The 21,308-nt window shown below is 38.6% G+C and overlaps 2 protein-coding genes across 3 annotated transcripts in view; one reads left to right on the forward strand and one right to left on the reverse strand.

Moving 5' to 3' along the window:
- The window catches only part of Sema2a (Semaphorin 2a), a 1,542,453-nt gene that overhangs the window by 223,947 nt on the left and 1,297,198 nt on the right, over nucleotides 1–21,308 (forward strand). The window lies entirely within an intron of this gene.
- The window catches only part of LOC145985772 (alpha-tocopherol transfer protein-like), a 37,000-nt gene continuing 29,043 nt past the window's right edge, over nucleotides 13,352–21,308 (reverse strand). Inside the window, exons 7-8 of the mRNA XM_083119851.1 lie at nucleotides 18,137–18,281; nucleotides 13,352–14,710 (exon numbers count right to left, since the gene is read on the reverse strand). Coding sequence (XP_082975977.1) covers nucleotides 14,565–14,710; nucleotides 18,137–18,281 — 291 coding nt within the window. The 3' untranslated portion in view covers nucleotides 13,352–14,564. The remainder of the gene's footprint in view (nucleotides 14,711–18,136; nucleotides 18,282–21,308) is intronic.

Consider the following 21,308-nt stretch of genomic DNA (forward strand, 5'->3'; position numbering starts at 1 on the left):
CAATGCAGTTATGGAGATTTTGAATGATAGAAAGAATATGATAAACGAACCAGGATAATTGAACAGTTCGGATTCATAAGCGCAACAAGTTGGAATTGAGTTCGGTACCTAACTACGATATGCAGTATTGTTGATATGCTAAGTGGAACACGCGCCTGGTTTATAAATCATTGGGCAGGCCTCCGTGGCTGACTGATGACAGCGCCCTAGGACGCAAGGGGTTCTGGGTTCGAATTTTCAGCCTGGACGTAGTTTTTTTGGTGTGTTCCTTCATCTGTTTCATCATTCATCTTCGTCTTCGCGATTGGACAAGAGGGACAGAAGGCAAAGCGATATACTTAAACCAAATCAATCAATAATGCATTGGTGTTGGATTCTTGAACTAACAGGTCAATGAGAATTATTTACAAAATAGTAAACTTGTTTTGAAACGTTTCCTCGCCTTGGTGTCCCATATCGATCTCGCTAGCGAAGGTGCCGGTTTCGATTCCTGGCTTTAGTATGGATTCTCCGTTGTGGCTGACGGTTCTTTGAGTTAACTAATCATCATTCATCGTCCATGAGAAGATTTCAAGGAGGGTCTGTAGCAGCTTGTGTCCCGTTATGACAAGTGTGTTAAACCGTGTCTAAGTCTGCAAACCCTCCTCTATGCAGCCTCACTCCTGTACCGTGGAAATCGTGTGAATCGAAAGGCTGCCGAGTATTACAGTTACCACTTTTGCCACCAGGCGTCAGTTCGAACATCAAGCTCCACGCTCTGTGGCGCATAAGTACTCCTGTCCCTGTAATAGAGTCCCGTAAAAATTTTATTTATGATTTGTCTATCCAATGGAACCTAGTAGAATACATGTAGGAGAGTCAGAAAAACTTGGGTAGACATCACCATATTCTGGACCGGGTGTTTTAGACGCCATTTTCCAAAATGGCCGACAGCGACAATATTTTGCTTTTATTTCCGCTCCTGAAACCGTTTGTCATAATTTTGGTGTCTAAATATATGTTTTGAAGGGTGAGGAATCGAATGAAATGGTTCCTGAAGTTGTCCGATTGATATTTATTTCAGAAAATCTGTTCTTTTTATCTATAAAGGATTATATAAACACATACTGACTACAATTATTTGGAAAGTTACATTTACACAATATAAAGGATTTTTTTTAAAAAAATATAATGAAATAAAGCACACATTAAAAAACATATATTCCAATAAAGCACACATGGTAATTATGAAAACTCTGAACTTAAATGTTTTTTACAAGTTATTGCAACAATCTGCATAATAATATGATAATTTCTTATTTTTCTCCCGCACTATCTTTTACATTCTTCGCCGCATTTGCAATACTCGGTGCATGGTAATTATTTCATACGACATTTACATCTACTACATAGTAACACATTCCTTACAAGTACACTATTAGTAGCTCAGAAGGCATTTCATGAAGGCAGATATCAGGCTTTAGTACGCCATTTGCATCATCCATAATCGGTTGGTTGCAGGGTTCCATCAGGAAAGTAGCTTCGTGAAAGTTTTAAGCATTCCTGCAGAACAAAAAAAAAATTCTCAAATGTCCATTTCTTATGGAGAAAGATGAGGTGGTAGCTCAGATATGTGCTTCTGTTTGTGTTATGAATAACGATGCTCATCAAATGTCTTATACTTTGAGCACGGATGTAAAACTTGAACAAGATATTCCTCTGCTTTATCAAGTGCTTCTTCAGACAGACTATTTTCTTCTGCAAATCCAATTAGTAATGTTTCTGGTGATGCTTTCAGTGAAGATGGCTTTGTTCCTATCTTGCTTGTAACATCACTACCTGTAACAATATGTGCCTTAATTAAAGTTCTGCAAAGAGTATCTCCCAGTTATCTACCCAGCGTGTGTAGAGGCACATAACGCACTTTGTCACCCACTCCCACTTTAATCCACATTTCTTCAATCCTTTCGTGAATAGTTCAAACAGATATCGAAGGACGAGAACAACTACATCAGTGTCATTAGATAATACTATGAGGCATGTTATGCCTGACTGAACAGCATGGAATATATGGAGTATCATTCTGGAAACTGCTTCTTCTAGAAAGATCTGAAGGTCAGAGAAAGTTTGAAGTTCTTTGTTCATAACTATGAAGGCATCTCTGGTATCGTTGTCTCCTGTGATGTTCCACTTTTCACTGTAGTGAAGTTAGTCATTTTTGCATGTTCAATAAAACCGGTTGCAGCGGACAATTAAAGCAACTGTTGTTTTTACTTGAAGACAAGAATTTGTCCATTTGTATAGGAATTAGAGTGTCCCATTCGATTGTCATCATTTCAATTGTATCAGCAGGCTCCGTCTTTCTCTTTCACCTTCTTTTAGTGACTGCTCGATGTAGCTATCAAATACAAAACCCACTCGTTTAGTTCCGTAGTATTGAGTTGCATTAGTCCAGACTTTATTAAATATACTTTTAAAAGTTCCCATACACTTAGTTCTGAGTTGGCGAACTTGTGACATAAAATCAACTACGACAGCAGTATTCATGACTTCACGTTCTGGAAAACAGTAATCAGTTGGATCTGGGTTTTTTCTCCAGTTCAGACAACAGTAGATACTTTACAGGTTTGGTTGTATATCCATTATCATCTAATAACATATTAGTTGGCAGCAGATCATATTTCAAAATATCTTTCATTGTTTCTCCTCGTGCTTTAGCTATGTGTATACTTCTATCAGCTTTAGCAACATTATTATTATTTTGGGAGGCAAGTGTTTTCTTCGATTTCGGAGTAGGCACTACTGTTTCATCCATCATTGTTGGGAGTTTTACCTTCGTGATGACACCAGAAAGTTCTGTAGTTTTCTTAACGAAACGTTCACTTCTGAATAGTTTATAACTCTCCTCTCCATGCTCTCTCACTTTCATCAGGTGGATAGCATCCTCTCTAGGTACACATTGTTTACTGATAAAATTATGAAGTTGAGTCTGGCTGGATGTTTCATATGGATTGCCTCTACTGTTCATAAATTTAAATACTGCATTCACAAACATTAACATCTTGGAACTCAAATTTTCTGATAATTCATGATGAAGAGTTATCTCACTGAAACTGGTATCATCAGCACCAAGTATTTCTCGGAAACAGTTGCTTATTCCTAGTACCTCGTGATATACCAACTCCCATTCAGTGACATACATTTGTTGCTTTGTTTGTTCAATTATTCCTTTAGAGCTCTTTCGAGATCGTTGGATAGTTTGTTCCAATTTCATGACCGGTGACACAGCACTAAATGATCGATTGGTTTGCCTCACTACAAAATGGCCTTTGAAATTTCTGATACACTTCAGGATGCTGTTCCTCTAATCATCACATTTTTTCCCATATACCATGATGCATATCTTAAATAGTTAATACCGTCAAATTCACAGAATACAGGTAGAAGGTTCTGAATAGCTTGAAGGTGGCTATTCCAATCGCCATCTCTGTCAAACGCTATGGAAAATTTCAACAAGTTTACCAGGTAAAGGAATGTATCCCAGTATCGGCACATTTCGGATTTAGTGGCACAATCAATGGAAAATTTCTGAAAGTCATTCTACAAAACTGCTAAGGTTGCTAAAAGTTCATTAAACTCTGTTGGGCTTGTTTTCCCATTCTTAGTTGAAATACTTATTTTCAATTTCTGGACTTGTTGAATGGTAATAGCATATTTTTCTTTGGGGTTACATTTCCAAAACGCTGACCATTTAATCTTCAATATCGCTTCTTCAAGAATCAGTAATCCCTTGAGCCATCTGACATAATGACTTCCATTCATTACTGGTTCTGCAGTTCTAACACCACACAGTTATTTTCCAATAATGTGCAGGACGACCTTTGTGCAATGGAAGGTTCCGATCATTCGGCCACTATTTTATATTTTTTTAAAAGTATACGTTTTATAGCACTGGTTTGTCCCATGGTACATAAACACTTCTTCAGCCGCCACACTTTCCAGTCTTTTCGCCACTATGTCATCTCTTATGTCGCCTGCTTCACGAATTATTTTTCTGCCATTAACTCTGGTAACTGTCTTATTACTGTCCACAGTCTGACAAATAATGCACTTCTGCACATCAAACAATATATCTTCTTCTTCCTGTTGAATATCTGTCAATTTAGTTCCTACCGGTATCCGTTTTTGCTCATCAATTTTTAATTAATGATAGTTAACCTATAAATAACGAAACTATTATTAGAATTTTGAATTATATAATTCAGTTGTGACAGCTTTATCACCCTAAACATACAGTTAAGTAGTCCTCGTGTTTAATTGTGTAATAAATGAAACCAAAATTATACTCTTTTCCCTGTAATATAGTCCACATTTTTTTCCAAAAAAACAACAAAAATACAGATTTTCTGAAATAAATAACTTCACGAACCATTTTATTCGATTCCTCACCCTTCAAAACATATATTTAGACACCAAAATTATGACTTTAACGATTTCAGGAGCGGAAATAAAAGCAAAATATTGTCGCTGTCGGCCATTTTGGAAAATGGCGTCTAAAACACCCGGTCCAGAATATGGTGATGTCTACCCAAGTTTTTCTGACTCTCCTACATGTATTCTACTAGGTTTCATTGGATAGACAAATCATAAATAAAATTTTTACGGGACTCTATTACAGGGACTGGATTAAAGCACAATACCAGGCCCGTATCGAAGGACAAGCTAGTTCGGCAGAAACCTAGGGCGTCATATAAGAGGGTACCATTCAAAACTAAAAAAAAAAAAGGGGGGAAAGCTAAAGTCAGTATACGACGGAGAAATTTACACTTAGCAAAGGTTCGGAGGAAAGAAAAGCAAGGTGCAAGGTGTTACTAGATTCTTGTTCCCATTAAAGAATTTCAAGCGAAATGATCCCAAGATACTTTCTTTGGGGTGAGTCATCACGTGAGAATATACAACTTGTATATAACCATGTATGGGTCAATCCATACCAAATGATCAAAAAAAATTACAATTCTTTGCTTGACCATTTTTTTTAAAATTATAATATTTTTCCTATTATAACACCCATGCAGGGGTAGTTCAAAGGGTAGGGTTTTCTTTCTAAAACTTGATTACTTTTAAAAATGGCAGCAATTTTTGTTTCTTGACTTTTGGCATTTTGACCTTTCCAGACATTTGCGATAATTATGATAACTCAGTTAAGTAAAAGTGTTAGAAAACAGGTATGAATAAATTGTGGGGGCATTGCCCCCCCGCCCCCCAAACTTCGACGACAGTCAGTTCTAGAGGGGGCAAGGGAGGGCCAACATTGACAGAAAATGACACCTGCAGGGTGGGGCAAAGAGGAGCAATTACCCCCATCGTTTTTAAATTTTATGCAAATAATAATACATTTCGTAAAACTTTCTTGCTCGTTTCGCACGCATTACCTGCTTTTCTCAGTTTCGTCAAGTTCAGAGCTGTAGCTATGGGTCGGCGGGAGTCGGCCATATCTAAATGAAAAAAAGTAGTAAAACACAGAATGCCATTGCGTCCAGTGAAATTATTTGCGCCCAATTAAATCAATATTGTTTTCAATTGCAAAAATTTTCTTGCTCGCTTCGCTCGCACTCTAGTTGTTTTCTGAAATGTGATGTATTTCAATAATATGTCTTGTATATATGTATTCAATATACTTTAATAAGTATAGAATTTAGTGTTAGCATGTTGCATTTATATTTTCTTATTTTATGTCGCTCCATGTTGCATATGTGTAAAACATATCTTGTACATGAAAGTTATACATGTCGTATGTACAACGAGAATTATCTTCGGAATGCATTCATCATTCATTTTCTGCCATTCAAAAATACAGTTTGTGTGCTTGTTTTCCATTATTAGCTAATGTGATTGATTGATTGATTGATTTGCATTCTTTTACTTTGCCTTTTGTGCCACTTTGGCTAATTTGCGAAGTTGGGGATGAGTGATGACATGGTGAAATTGATGAATGGACACTCACAAACATCCACGCCCAGGCCAGGATTCGAACCCGGGAACCCTTGCGTCGTAGCGCTATGTGCTAACCATTCCGCCACGGGGGTCGACAGCTAATGTGAAATTGACGGTGTTAAAAAAATATTTCAAATGGTTTGTTCCAAACAAATAGGCTACTTTAGCACCGACTTCTACCTCCTATTTACGTAATTTATGAGGATAATAACGTCTTTGATACTACTACTACTAGTAATACTAATAATAATAATAATAATGCCACTATTATTATTACTATTATTTGTACGTTTATCCTTGTTCTTACCCCCCCCCCCCCGACAAAAATTCGTGGTTGCGCCTCTGTCTGGTATGGTACTCGAAGTATTTACCTGAAACAAAAATACCTTATGTGACTTATTTTGCGAAAATCACCTGTTACAGATAAGTCATATATATTTTGTTTATCAGAAATACAAAATTAATCCATCGTTGGCACTTGTGAACGTGTGTGCTATGAGTTTCCATATATTCAGGATGGACGCTGGCGAAGTTTGTAAGATGACACACTATACATATTGCTTATATATTTCATGACTCACATTGTAGTCCTGAAACCACGGTTTCCGGAGTTCGATTGCCGTTAAGCCTGTTCCACGTAATGTTCTATCGTCAGTCTTGAATGGTCATGCCAGACGGATCAAACAAAACATTAAGTGTGGGCGGCAAGTTTGACGTATTGCATGTACTGAAAGAGGTTTGACGACCGCTCGAAAGACTGATGAGCTGGAGCTTCAGTTTCAAGGGAAACGGTCAAACTTCGCATAATTTTGAGCCGGGTCTCGTTGATGTTGAATGAGTAATGTCTTGTTTTTGAATGTCCGGGGTTACTATAGGTCTTGTCGCCAGCATGAACGCAGCTCCAGCGTTAATAATTTTCAATAGGTGTCCACATCCATGGGCGTATTTAAGGGGGGGGGGTTCAACGGGTTCAACCCCCCCCCTCCCCTTTGGTTCAGTAAAATTACCAGATTTCCTGTTCTATCCGCTATGCGCGGAGACTTGTTCGTAAAAATTTCTTCAGACTTATTTTGTTCTCATAAATTACAAGCGCATAGAACGGGATAAGGAAGGGAAAGATATTAATTCCACACACCAGATGGGACTGCAAAGCATATATCTGCAATTTCTTGATAGTTTCGGAATTTCTCTGGAAAATACTCGGAAACCTCTTAACATTTCGCAAATTCTATAATGCCACATGTAATTTCTGCTCGAAACAGCTGCTTGTGAACTTAAAGCGTAAATATTTTAATTTCATTAGAAGTTCCCGATATGGTACCATTCAAGTTTTAAGTATTACTCAGGTTCTAATTTTTTGATAATTTGGAATTTTCCGACTGTTTGATAATCCCGAAAGTCGAAAAACCATTTTCCAAACTCTAGATCGGAATGGGAAACTTGTCCCTATTGGAGTTAGAGTTGGTGTTTTAAGTCCACTTTATGCACAGTGAGGCTAATCGGGACTGGACCTACGGTTTAAAGTGAGATCCGAACAACTGCGTCATGTGCCTCCACCAGGTATCGATCCCTGCCCCCCCCTTGATTACAAGGAGACGACGCTACCACTGCACCATCGGGGAGGCCATTGTCCCTATTGGAGATTGTAACTGCATCTGGGTTAGCTTCAGCTATTACTACTTCTACTCTCTCTGGGTTGAGTGGGTGTGTATTTAGAAATAAAAATAGTTGGTGAAGACTGTGATGGTGCTGATGAAATGGGTGGTAGAAATATAGGGGTGAAATAGATAGATAATTTGAGAGAAGTGTCCAAAAGCAATTTTTGTATTAATAACTTTTTACCCTCGAGTCTTCTCAAAGGAGCAGCCCCCGTGGTTAGCACATCATGGGTCCCGGGTTCGAAACCCGGAATGGGCATGGGCGTTTGTGGGTGTCCATTCATTAATTTCATCATGTCTTCACTCATTCCGATCTTCGTAAATTAGCCAAAAGTGGCACAAAAGGCGAAGTAAAATAATGCAAATAAATCAATCAATCTTCTCAATCTAATTTGGTTGTAAAAGATGCAGTGCAAGATAGCTAGGGTTGTACTGTAACGTTCTCAAGTTGCTTTACACAAGATGGACAGAAAAGTATCAATACTCAGTAGGGTGACTTGTGAAATCGTATACACTAATAGTAGAAACTTTACTGTTGTCCATACCCGGTGGAGGCACATAGTGGTTCGGATCCCACTTTAAACTGTAGGTCCAGTCCCGATTAGCCTCTCTGTGCATAAAGTGGACTTAAAACAACAATTCAATCAACATTTACTGTTGTCCATTTTTGGACCATTTTGTAGTATATAGTATATGGTTCAGGTTCAAAGGTTCATAAAACCCAATGAGTGACCATTGTATTTTCTAGTTGTTAGTTTTAGTTGCTAGGGGTTTACTTTTAGTTGTGCCTTTCGCACTGCCAAGCGTTTAACTCGTCATGTTAATGACAAATGCTCTCATCATCGAGGATGAAGGATGAATAAGTTACATCACCCAGCAATTAATTATGGAAGTGACTGGTTCTGATCCCCATCATTCTGTAGAATGATACGATATGCACAAATTGTTGCTGATCTTGGCTACGCTGCCAGTTTCATCTTCAACACCCGAGAGGATGTGTTTAACATTAAGGAGGTTGAAATAATGTCCTCGCAATTCAACGGGAGATCCTCGACTAATGGACCCTGCACTGTTAAGTGTGCATACATACGAATATTAAAATAACACCGATGATGTTATTTTCAATTTTGTAGCAAGGAGGAAAAGACTAATTCTAACATTGTAATTCTTTTTTTAAAGAAAAGCTGGGATTAGCTTTTTCAAAAGCATTTCTGCTCATTTTATGTAGAAAAGTTAGAAGTTCGTAGATAGACTTAATTTCATGTGGTGGAAAATTGGATTTTGATAGCCAGATTATACCTAGGGACGCTATACGTCCCGGATTTCCAGGGACAATCCCGGAATGGTATCATTTGTCCCGGTGTTCCGAATAGTTTCTTCGGGAAGCAGAAATGTCCTAGAATCGGGTGGGAAATAAGAAATGATTAAGACTATACTATCCTGAACTTTTTTTTTTATATTTAAATGTGTGGACGTAATTTTAAAATGCTCATTTTACAAAACAATCTAACTCTACATTGAACCATTCCCTCTCCATAATACAAGAGTTAACGAGATACAGACGATACTGCAAACATCTTTGACTTGACGATGGCGCCGCCGTCTGCTAGCAGTGCTGAATTTCAGTTACGATTCTGTTCCATTGTATAGTAACCTGCATACTGCAAAGAGTCAGTGCTTCGGTGCCTATCTGTTCAATCCGCAGTTTTCAATTAAAGTTCCCACCCAATGTGGGATGTAAATGATTGATTTTTGATTGATTGATTGATTTGGTGTTTTAAGTCTACTTTATGCACAGTAAGGCTAATCGGGACTGGACCTACAGTTTAAAGTGGGATCCGAACCACTTGTGCCTCCACCGGGTAACGAACCCGGGGACCCGTTGATTATAAGGCGACGACGCTAAGAATATAAACGACAATTATGTTGTACATACATACAACTTTATCGGGTCCAGCCCCCCCCCCCCGCCGCTCCCTAACAAGTTACCGGTCAGTAGTGTCCCGGATTTTCATTTATGAAATATAGGAACCCTAATTGAACCGAGAGTTGAACTCCCCCCCCCTTACGTGAGCTATATATATACGCCCATGTCCACATCCATACGTAATTAATTATACATATCCTCATGTTCCTGCCTTAATTCACGAAGCAAATTGACATGTGAGAATTTACCCCTCTTTAAGTAACCACTCTCAAGACCACAGTGAGCAATGCGTAGTTTTATTTCATTCTCACCTTACACACTGAAATTATGCAATGGTGTTTTTGGAAAGATACTGAAGAAAAGCATGACAGATAGCATGAGTAGTGTAGCCGCCTGTTTTGCTTCAGCCTTATCTGTCAAATTTACCTCATGCAAGTCTGACGACAAAACATTACGTGTGGACCAGGCTTTAGAAGCACCACAATGCACACTAGTTACCTATTCCACTTTAAACTCGAGGTTAGGTCCAGTCCCGATTAGCCTTCACCGAGGCGAAAATAAGGCGGGCATTTACCAATCGACAAGATAATGGGACCTTATCACACACGAGACAAAACAAGATACCAAGTCTTGACTCATTTCGTCTCGATACAATGTCTAGTTGTAATGGAGCGGGTATGGTTTTAGACATCAAACTGAATGCATGTATGTTTGTTCGCGACTTTGATTTTACAAATTTCTGGTTTTCTATTTCATTAAATTTCAAATGAGATGTAGCGCTTTATCTGCTCTTTCCTACACTTGTTAAAAAATATAAAATAAAATAAAAATATTTAATTAGTAAGAATTTGGCTTTGTTTCAATCCATGTTTTAAGTCCAGTTTAACAAGCAAGAAACCAAGTGTTACAAAAGAAAATTAAAGTGAGAGGTCCAGGGCTGCAGCCCCCTAGATGTAAGCCTGATCACACCTTGCAAAATTTTGAGCCTCCCATAAAACCGACGCCCTGGGTACAGTCTAATAAGCCTATTGGCTGTTTCTAATAAGGAAATGTTCATTAGATCACAATTTTTGTTTCAAAATCTATGGTTATTCCTTTCGCATTTACCCAGTAAACGAATGTTTCGCCAAAGGACAGAAAAGTTGTTATGGGGTGATAATTTTCAATATTTCTAGTTTCGACAATTTTCAGTAGCAAAATGTAAATGCCGTGAAGGCCAGAATATCATTATTTATTGAACCATTCACGTTTTCCTAACGTGTATATATTTATTGATTTCGTTCGGATGGACAGAGTAATTTTTGGGTCGCCATTCCTGTCTATAATGTGAATGCAATATTTGCAAAACAGGAAAAAAGCACGCCCTACACGTGGTTTCCGAGATGATATTCTTTCAACAACAAACACTACAGTAATGCAACTTCCAATTCTTGGTTTGCAGTTACTTTGTTGTTGACACGCCTTTTTTTCGTTGCAAACAGATTACACTTTTTAAAAATCAGGTATGAACTTACCTTCCACAACCTCATTAATCCAGCTTCGTACATCTGGATTTTCTAGCATCTCCAATGAAATATTTGCCTTCGTAAAAGTTTCGGCAGTCTAACAGGCCAATTAACTTGCTTCCGTCTTTCGTCATTTTGCTGCCGAAACTATCTGTTTACAGCTACCTGGACTAAATTCTTGAGGTCGAAGCTAAACAAAGCTAGTCGTACTCGATCTCTTATCATTGCCCTTGAAAACTTGACTCAATGATTACGCGAGTCAGAAGAGCGTCCCTTGCTAAAATTTCCACTTCCTTCTTATCGCAATGTTAACCAGGAATGAATTCAGACTCTTGCAAATGACTCCGCGGTATGTTCGCTTTTTTTTTAAATCGTGAGAAAAGGGACCGATTCGCATTTTATTCCAAAATTGCGTTATTTCACGATTGTGAATGCATGAAAAATGTGTTCAAAACATGTCACTTGTTACGCCCCCACATTCAATGTTTAATATGTTAATTAAAAAAATAAATACTTGTATCATAATATGACGTCATAACTTGTTTGCAATTTTGTAATATTTTCTAATGGTTGTTGACTAATCTTAAGATTTCAGTTTTGGTTGCTAGGTGATGTATTGATTTTATAGTTGATGTAAGTTGATTTATAATGTGTGACTTTGTTAGTGTAATCAATCAAGATTTTGAAAATGATCTCGAACTAGAATTTTATTTTGTGAGTGCAGATTGTGGTTAGCAGCGGTAGTTTTATGGAGTCTTGATTGTGTAAGTTTATGATATTTCTTACGAAAAGCCTTATGCATTCCACTTCGAAGGTGGCCTTATATATCCTGTCCCAGCTAACTGTGGAGCAAGGCTAAGCATAGCGTCAGGAAAGCGAGGGAAATCTATTGGCCAGAGCGAAGCAGTAGGCATTCATGGGAAGGCTGTTAATTTCAGTCGCTTTTCCCCACTCCACGCAATTCCGTTCCTCTCACGTGTTCATTGGTGGAGCCGTCTCGCGTCACTATTTGCGCAGAGACTTTTTGGTTTGCCTGCTCCACAGTTAGCTGGGACGGAGTATAGCAGGCTGAAACGTCTTGTGTTCTCCGCAAAGGAGTTTATTTCTAGTGAGAAGACCGGGAACGTAACACTCTTATTTTTCTTTTGCAACAATAAGCACTTTTCGATGCTATCGCGTTTGCAAAAAAATCAAGCTCCCTAAACATAGTTCAAAAACTGACATACGAATTCGCGCGAGCGTTCATGTTGCCTTCAGAGCAAGGATGCCAAGCAAGAAAACGAAATCATTCCCAGGTGACCTAATATCCGCCATATTTCAACATAGTCGCAACGGGATACATGCATGTAGGGGTACGGGGACTTCTCCGAGACACTGCAGAATGAGGCAATGAAAACCACGAGCTTCGTGTCAAGCTATGTTCATTAGACCTTTTGTCCAGGGTTGTTAAATGTCCATGAATCCATAAATTCTAATGGGCTCTATTGAGTTCCCTAACAGGACCGGAATCTGTTTCATTTTAATACGGAACTTGGACCGTATTTAAACTGGTCCTGAAAAAAAGTTCCTGGACCGTATTTAAATTTATCCTGAAATCTGGTTCAGTATTTAAATTGATCAGGAAGAAAGGTTCCTGGACCGAACTGAAATACTTTACATATAAAAAGGTTCTTTACTGTCCAGAACCCATTTCGAATGATTTCCTCGCCTGTACCGGAATTGAATTTATATAAAATTCCTGGACCTATACCAACCCTGCTTTTGTAAAATTATTTCCTCAGAAATCTTGAATAATAAGTTTGAACTGTGTTGTCTCTGCAACCACGATACATGCTACATGTTTCCATATCAGAAACTTCAGAAATTGCCAAATCATATTTCACTGGCTGCAAATTCCTGCACAAACAGATCAAAGATGTTAGCTTAAATTGCAATAACTGGTACATAACGTTAAAAATATTAAGAAGTGAAATTTTGAACACGAAAAGTTCTACAGATTCATACTTTATAAACTTCCTTTTTTGGCTCATTAATGTATGCATTCGAATATTTTTTTTTTTTAAAATGCAGAATTTAGCATACCGACAGATATACTTAATTGCAATGAAACTAAGAGATATTAATTGCATTACTTTCAGATTGAGATTTCTAGCTTCTCAAAAGTTTCTACGAAGCACATCGTCGGTGCACAAGACGCAGCTCCAAATTGTTTCATAACTAAGACAAGAATCATCGAGTAAATTTGTTCATAACTTAGTTTTAATATCCATTTTCACATATACTACAGCGTTAAGAAAGAATGATAGAGTGAATATGTTTATAACTTAGTTTTAATACATATTTTCCCATACACTTAAGCGTTCTTTTCTATTTGTTTCAGGTAGGTACCGTACCGTCTTTACCATTGGGCTAAATATAGTACATCAGATGGTTAAATTGGTAAGTACTTGGCTAAACGAGAGCATGTTGAGGTTTTGTGCTTTCATATGTGGGTATGTTTTAAATTAATTAATTCCATGTGAAAATGTGTATTGTGCAGAGAGGAGAATTGTCTCGGTCACGTTTGGACTATCGCAGCCTCCGTGGCAGAGTGGTTAGCACATCACGCCACGGTTCTTGGGTTCGAATCGTGGCCTGGGCATAAGTGCTTTTTGTGAGTGTCCTTTCATCAGTTTCATCATACTCATTCCCATCTTCGCGATTAGCCAAAAGTGGCAGGAAAGCGAAGTAAAATTAACCAAATCGATCAGATGAGAACGGGATCAAACCTACCGATACTTGTCGAATTCGAGACCAAAGTATATCTTGCAAAATTGAGATGAGATTCACTGTAATGTAAGTGAGAAAATTGCTTTGTGTAACTTGAGTCTAATGGTGATGTTTACTATGCAAGGACCTATATTGTTAGTTCGTTTTAAATTTTCGACATTCGAGACGAAATCAAGACACTCACTTCGAAATCAAGAACGAGACATGCTCGTCTTATCTCCATATCGTCCGTAGTCTAGAAAGGTGATCCTATTTCCTGTGATATTTAGAGGAAGTCTCATATTATGCTTTATTTCCAGGTGGTGACTTCATGCCACCTGAATATCGAGTTGAAATCTCCACAGGAGACCAGATCTGTCTCCTTAGACAATGGATATCCCATAATATTCTTGATCCTGGACGTTCTAGCACATATTCATCCTTCTAAGCAGGTGATATTCAAGATTCCTTCAGCGTATTCGAGTCTTGAAGTCTGTACTTTAGTTTCATATTCATTGTTCGTTCACTTTTTCGCAAGAAGTAGAGTGCAGTTATTTCCGTAAGGTCTCTGCTCGTTTTGCATTGGCAACTTGGGAGAGAGTCGAGCTGTTTCGAACACCAGCGCTCTACACCGTTGGGAGGCTTGCTGGCTAGCCTCACGCTGCCAGCCAGAGGGTTTTGTTAGAATGACTCGACTGTACTGGAGTTACTCTTCAGTGCAGCTTGAAAAGGGATCAAGTGGTATCTTAACCGCTAATCCTTTGATGAGGATGATGGTAGGCTCGCTAGAAGGTCAGTCTCGAATCTACTGTTGGTAGCATCGCTCAGGTCTCTTTTAGTGTTCCGCGATCTGCCGTGGTGCGAGTCTGCATTCGGACGGAACCCATAAAGCGGCATTTCTGAAAGAAAAACACATTCATTCACTCAAAATTTCAATTAAGTATTCATACATTTCTTCTTTTTCTTACATTTTTTCCACATTTTATTGGCATATACCTATCGTTTTAATACAGGTGGAAAAGTGACAATACACAGTTTGAATAGGGAAAAGGATTATCACCATCGAAGGTTCCAGTTTCGAATTCCAGCTTGGTCATGCGCGTTCCTTTTGTGGTTGTCAATTTTATCTAACCAATATTCGTCCTAATAGTCACGATTAGACTCAAGAAGCAGAAAACTAAATGAAGTAAGAATGGCTTTATTCGCAAAGCCGAGAGCAACTACAAAGAGCTTATCAAGAATAGTTTCAGTTAAAATTTAATGTGGAAAGAAAAATATAAGTGAAGAACATTGAACAAAAGCGAAATAAAAGTGATATAATTTTGATTTCATTCATTTCAGTCGTTACATCATGTATTATTTTTAGAAGAACTTTTCCTCGTTGTTTTGAACCCCTCGAATACCTTTTAGAGTAATTTTTACATTATTAATTTGGCCAGTATAGTTAGTTTTAGAAGAAGTTTTATATCGTTGTCTGTGCCACTATCATTATTTTAGAATCTTTACATTGTTGCATCAGCCACTGTTGTTATTCTGCAAGAATTTTACATTGTTTTCTCGGACACTTTAATTTTAAACGAATTTTGACATTGATGTCCAACCACTTTCATTAGTTTTAGAACGATTTTTTACATTGTTGTCTCTGCCACTACGACCGTTACAAATATGACTGTTTAATTCCTGTTACAGCGTGTCTTGTGGAAGAGTCTACTTGTGTTCTTGAACATTGCTATAAAGATTTTAATGTCGAAAGCTGGTACAACTTTTGTATATGTTGTGATTTTAATATCCCGTACAATTTTGAATGGTTTTGGAAACAGATTGGTTTACAAAACTTTAGTAAGATTATTTTCTTTCTTAGTACCTTGACCTTGAGAGTATAGGTCACTTAATGATGTCACTAAGTATATGTCCTGTTGGACTTAGAGCTAATGGTCAGTTAACTATATTACATATCAGTAAGATAAACAGGGTCCATGTCGAAATCTTTCCCTGGATTTCGCAGGGGATTTTTTTTATATATAAAGAGTATGTCCTGCTAATTGTGAATAATAAAATTCTGGAGCGCGGAAATAAGTATTTACGACTGTACAGCAGTTTGAAGTTGAGATGTAGCCGTTTGTAGTTGCGAGGTGGTTGCTGTGTTGAAATTTCCCACCGATTCCGGGCTCCGCCCCTGGGGTAATTAACCTACCGCCTCCTACCGCTACCGCGGCCCCGCCTCCGACCCGGTTACCCGCCTTTCTATATAGAGTCCCTTTTGAAGGCATGTTAGAAACTGGGCGGAGCCACCTGCCCCTAATACTATTTTTCGCTCCGACACATTTAGGTACCAAAGAAATAAGGCTAAAATTAAACCTCAAAAGGTAACTTACCTCTTTGTCTCAAGTACAGGCTGAATTGCGGGCCGAAGTTAATTTGAAAGTCCAAAAGAGAAGTCAGTTGTATGTCAAAAGTCTTTGTTGTCCTTTTCCACAGAATACTACCCTCCCCTGTCCGTACCATCATAGAAATAAGAATTTGCAAATTATCCCATCCCACAAGTCATTTCTGGCCCGCAGTTGCGAAGAGAAATGTGCACGAGTTCCACAAGGTAACGTATTTACACACGCTGAGGATAACGTTCAACAATATGTTGAATGATATTCCTCATCGCGTCTCGTCGCTGTTTTCCATGCCTGTCAAACCACATAAACTCATCCAGATACTCCTCCAAGAAATGTCGCAAATTATCCCATTGCACAAGCCAATCATAAGAAAAAGAAAATGTTTAGACGTGCGCCTGTGACATGAATCCAATATGGAATCCCTGAAAAGCCCTATAAACGCAACGTACGTAAGGAACTTTAATATCAGAAAAACGTAAGTTTCGTAGCGGTAGATGTAAAAAAAATACCTTCCGCGCTATTTAGAAACACCCTTTGTTACAAGAAACTTATTTATTTGACGAAAACATTTGAAATGTTCGCGAAATCCAGGGTGTAAGATTTCGGCACCGAGCCGATAAACATACATTTATGCATGTATCCCCTCTGTCAATGTGAAATATCATATTCAAGTCATACCTTATAATAAGGAAAAGAAAACTATTGCTCATCATTTAGCGACCAATTGTCCGAGTAATACCCTCTATTGCGAACGGCTTTGTCACCCAATTGTGCAAACAGTAAACACTCATACTGCATGGCGCACACGCGCATTGTTGTGTTCACCCATGATATGTCACCAATCCAGTACTCAGCGGGATCGTTGCCAGCAATTTATGGGTTATATATGATGGTAATGATGCACACGTCACGTAAGATTGCAACTTGGCTCCAGTACATGTGTGAACCTAACTTGTTTTATGAGAGTCATAATGTCATTTTATAACGTATTTGTCAAGGTATGATGTCAGAAATCAGGCTCATAATAACTATGTATAACTGGTGCATAGAGAATACCTACAGTCAATAAATAAAAATGGTCGTTAGATCGTACAGAGGGTTATTCGCTATTGATGATGACCGTAGCGGAAATCAGGTCCAACTGTGGCCCTTCCATGTTCCTCTTGATGGTTAATGAAGCAGATACGAAGGGGATATGTGTCACAAGCCAACGCGGTAATGCCTTCATGAAACAACAGATTACTCTTTCAACAAGCCACAGTAATTTTTCATCCTAAATACCCCTAACATTTAAATTTCAATAATATATTTTACAAAGGTTAGTAATAACCTTTAGTACCAATTACAATAGCACATTCTGTTGTAAACCGTTACTTGAAGAAAATTGGAATTTTAAATTTAAATTAATGTAAAATTGCTGCGAATGTCCATTCAAAAATACGTTGTGCACTATTTACAGCCACGCTTCCACAATCCATAGGAAACAGTTGCCTGTTTTGGTGAATCGTCAGGATTAGTCTTTTGTGTATGACCGGGCCATCTTGATTAACTTTCTTGTTCCTCTTTATGCACTGAATATTTTGCCTAAGGAACAGGTTGGGGTTAAATGTAGGTTCAAATAGCAGGACTGCAGTCAGGAAAAAACAAATGTGGTATATAGAAATGCTTAATATATATTGTATGTTTCTGGTAACAATCACCTAAGAGAAATTAAAATTTGTGCATGACCTTACGACGATTCTTCATAACCCAGTCCTATTCGTACCTATGAAAAAAGTTAAACATACGATAGAAAAATCTGGGAGTAACATTCACTCGCTACAAGGAATTTTGCTGTTTTATTTTTTTTATTTTTGCATGTAATGCAGTATTATATTTCCTAGAATGCCTGAAAAACACACGTGCCAACTGTTGCTTTTTTTTCTTTTTAGGAATTACCTCTTAATGCGTTCTCTATTTCCTTGACTTCCTCGTACCACCACGAATTGTCAAATCCTGATCGTTTCCCTCCGTATTCCTCCGGGAGTATTTCGGGACTGATACTGTCATCGAAATTTGTCATTTTCGATCCGTGGACGCATACCTGAAATTTAAAAAATAAGTGTTTAAAATATTCGTTCTGATGATTCATAATTCACATGTTGACTTTAGCCATATTTACAATATCCCTAAATATCACGTTGAAAATGGGTATTTTGTTGTAAAGAGTTAATTTAATTTGTAAAAATTTTACATTCTCATTTGGGGAACCGACCGGCTCATATCCCTTTTCCACTGTAGCGTTGTCGTCGTCATAATTATAATAAAAATACTGATATTGTACGTAAGTAGTCGCTCACAAAGTGTATTATTCATCCATGTACAGGGTGGCCCAAGAAAAGGTAACCGAAATGTAATTCAACGGTTCTACATTTCAGTTACCTTTTTTTTGGACCACCCGTTATATAATTTAGACTCTATCCCGGGAATCTCTGGAGCAAGCGGGCGAGAGCAAGTCTCTGCCCAAGTAGTGACTCGAGAGGGCTCGACCAATAACCAAACGGGATTGCGTGGAGGGAGGAAAAAGCCAATGCAGCTACCAGGCTTTTGCAGCAGCGTGTACTGATTCGATCCGCCCAGTCGCTTTCTCCCCTTCTCTACCGTTATACGCGGCCTTGCTCCAGAGATTTACGAGATACAGTACAATATAAGATATTAGTTGTACTAAATAAGCCTGGGGTTAACTAATTTTGTATTTATGTAAATGTGTTGTAATGGTTCAACATTGGCACATTTTTGTATTTACTCTCTTTTACACTAAATACTTGCACACTTTTCTTTGCAAAAGTATCAAGATTCCCGTGGTAACAGGTGTTATTAATGGATCAATGTACCAAGACGGAGCTGAACAATTTAGAAAGTAATAATTTTGTCATATTTCAAGAATGTCTTGCAATTTCCGTCTGGTAACGTGCATGTCCATATTACACGTAGCATAAATAAGGAATATTGATCCCCCGGTCAAGTTCAATCCTGTTCGTTTGGAAGTTTTACCAGACGAACTCGTGGATAGGTTAAAAATAATCCAAAATGCACCACTTGCTCTGCGAACCAAACCTCTAAGACCTGAATTCAAAGAGACCTCTCGTATCCCATTTGATTTTAGATTTAGCTTTTGCTTGTCTGCCACTTTTGGTTAATCGTGATGATTAGGATGAGTGATGATATGAGGAAATTGATGGCGAGACACTCACAAAGAACACCCAAGCCCATGCTTGGATTATGATCGTGGATTCGCTGGCGTCGGAATGCGCTACTCCGTCACGGAGATCGGCTCTCTCATATCCGGGTGACATTTACCCCTTGTTGTGAGTTACGGGAGAATGGAAGAAGGGGAATGAGAAAATGAACTAAATTGAACAGGTACAAATTATTGTGTGTTGTAGCAAACCCATTGAAAGTTTATTATGTTTTTACAACACAAAAGGCTCCATGAACGCCAAGCCCTTATTCTGCTTGACATGTAGATTTCAGATAATTCGTCCCTACAAAGGGCCGTATCTAAAAAAAAAGGGGCTTTCCTCTTGGTGACATCTACAAAAAAGGGGTAAATTGAGATAAGTCCACCGGGGCTTTTCTCTTGGTGACATCTACAAAAAAGGGGTAAATTGAGATAAGTCCACCGGGGCTTTCCTCTTGGTGGCATCTACAAAAAAGGGGTAAATTGAGATAAGTCCACCAGGGCTTTTCTTTTGGTGACATCTACAAAGAGGGGGTAAATTGAGATAAGTCCACCGGGGCTTTCCTCTTGATGACATCTACAAAAGGCCGCAGTGGCGTATCGCAAAACTCAACGGATGCGACGATAGGGTCTCCATGAGTGACGACGCATCTCAAAAACTAAGCATTTGTCGCAAGACAGAAGGGAGTAACTCGAGTTACTCGAACTATAACTTTACTATTTACGACCTCAAAACTAAGATGTGTCACTATTTTACGTGGCATGAAGGACAGGGAAGAAAGAGGATCATGTGAAATCACCACTTACTTGAGAATGTACCTCGAAAATCTCAATGCCGCACATAATATCAAAGAAGTAACTTTATTTGCGGATGAATGCCCTGGACAAAATAAGAATGCCATTGTAGTAACCATGCTTTTGCACACAATAATTAGCTTGGAAAACATTGAGAAGGTCAATGTTCTTTTTTTTTTAACCTTGCCACGGGCAGAACGAGGGAGATCCTGCACATAGTGCTATTAGCACAGCCATAGATAATGCTGGTGATCTCTACGTGCCTTCCCAACTGATCCCAGTCTTCCGCCTCGCGAGGAGAAAGAAACCATATATCGTGCACACCCTGCAGACTTCTGACTTCCTGGATTACAAAACCATGACACGTGATCTTCGCATACTATCCATGAGAAAAGATGATCAGGGAGATTCTGTTGACTGGACTGCAATGTGAGAGGTGATGGTGCAAAAGACTGAGAAGGACAAAGTCTTCTTCAAAGCCAGTCATCTGGTGGAGTCATTCAGATCCTTGAGTCCGAAACAACGACTGTAAGCTAAACCCAATTGGCAACTATCATGTAAATTGTACTTAGAACCTCCTAAGATTTCAAAGGACAAATATGATGATTTGATGTCCCTTTGTCAGAGTAGCGGATTATGTCAGGTTTTTTGAATCCTTGCCGCATTAAAAACAAGACAATCTTGGTTGCAATAGTTTCTTAGATGTGACTATTTCTATCTAAGGGTCAAAATATGATGTTCTGACAGTTTGTGATTATGTCACTTCATAGTATTTGCGACAGGAGTCCATATAGTTCTGTATGTTTGTTTACCTTGATATCAGTATCGTTATGGCAATACCAAACATGTTCCAGTATTGTATTATGTACTTGAGGTTTATTGTTAATGTAAAAAAGGTAAAGGTAAAGTGTTCCCCTGTGCATAGCACCACGCCATGAAGGCGTATAGGGGGTGTGGGAGTAACGCCCCACACTTTCTTGATCCGGTCGTGAGTGGGGGTGATGTGATCAGCATCACGCCTCTGACCTCCTTTACCCCCCAGGGTTTCCCCCATGTTATTCGACGCTGGGTAGGCGCCGGGGCCGCTTCCACCGT

Source organism: Lepisma saccharinum, chromosome 3 (genome assembly GCF_977018435.1).
Source record: "Lepisma saccharinum chromosome 3, izLepSacc3.1, whole genome shotgun sequence".
In the NCBI taxonomy this organism is placed as follows: Eukaryota; Metazoa; Arthropoda; class Insecta; order Zygentoma; family Lepismatidae; genus Lepisma; species Lepisma saccharinum.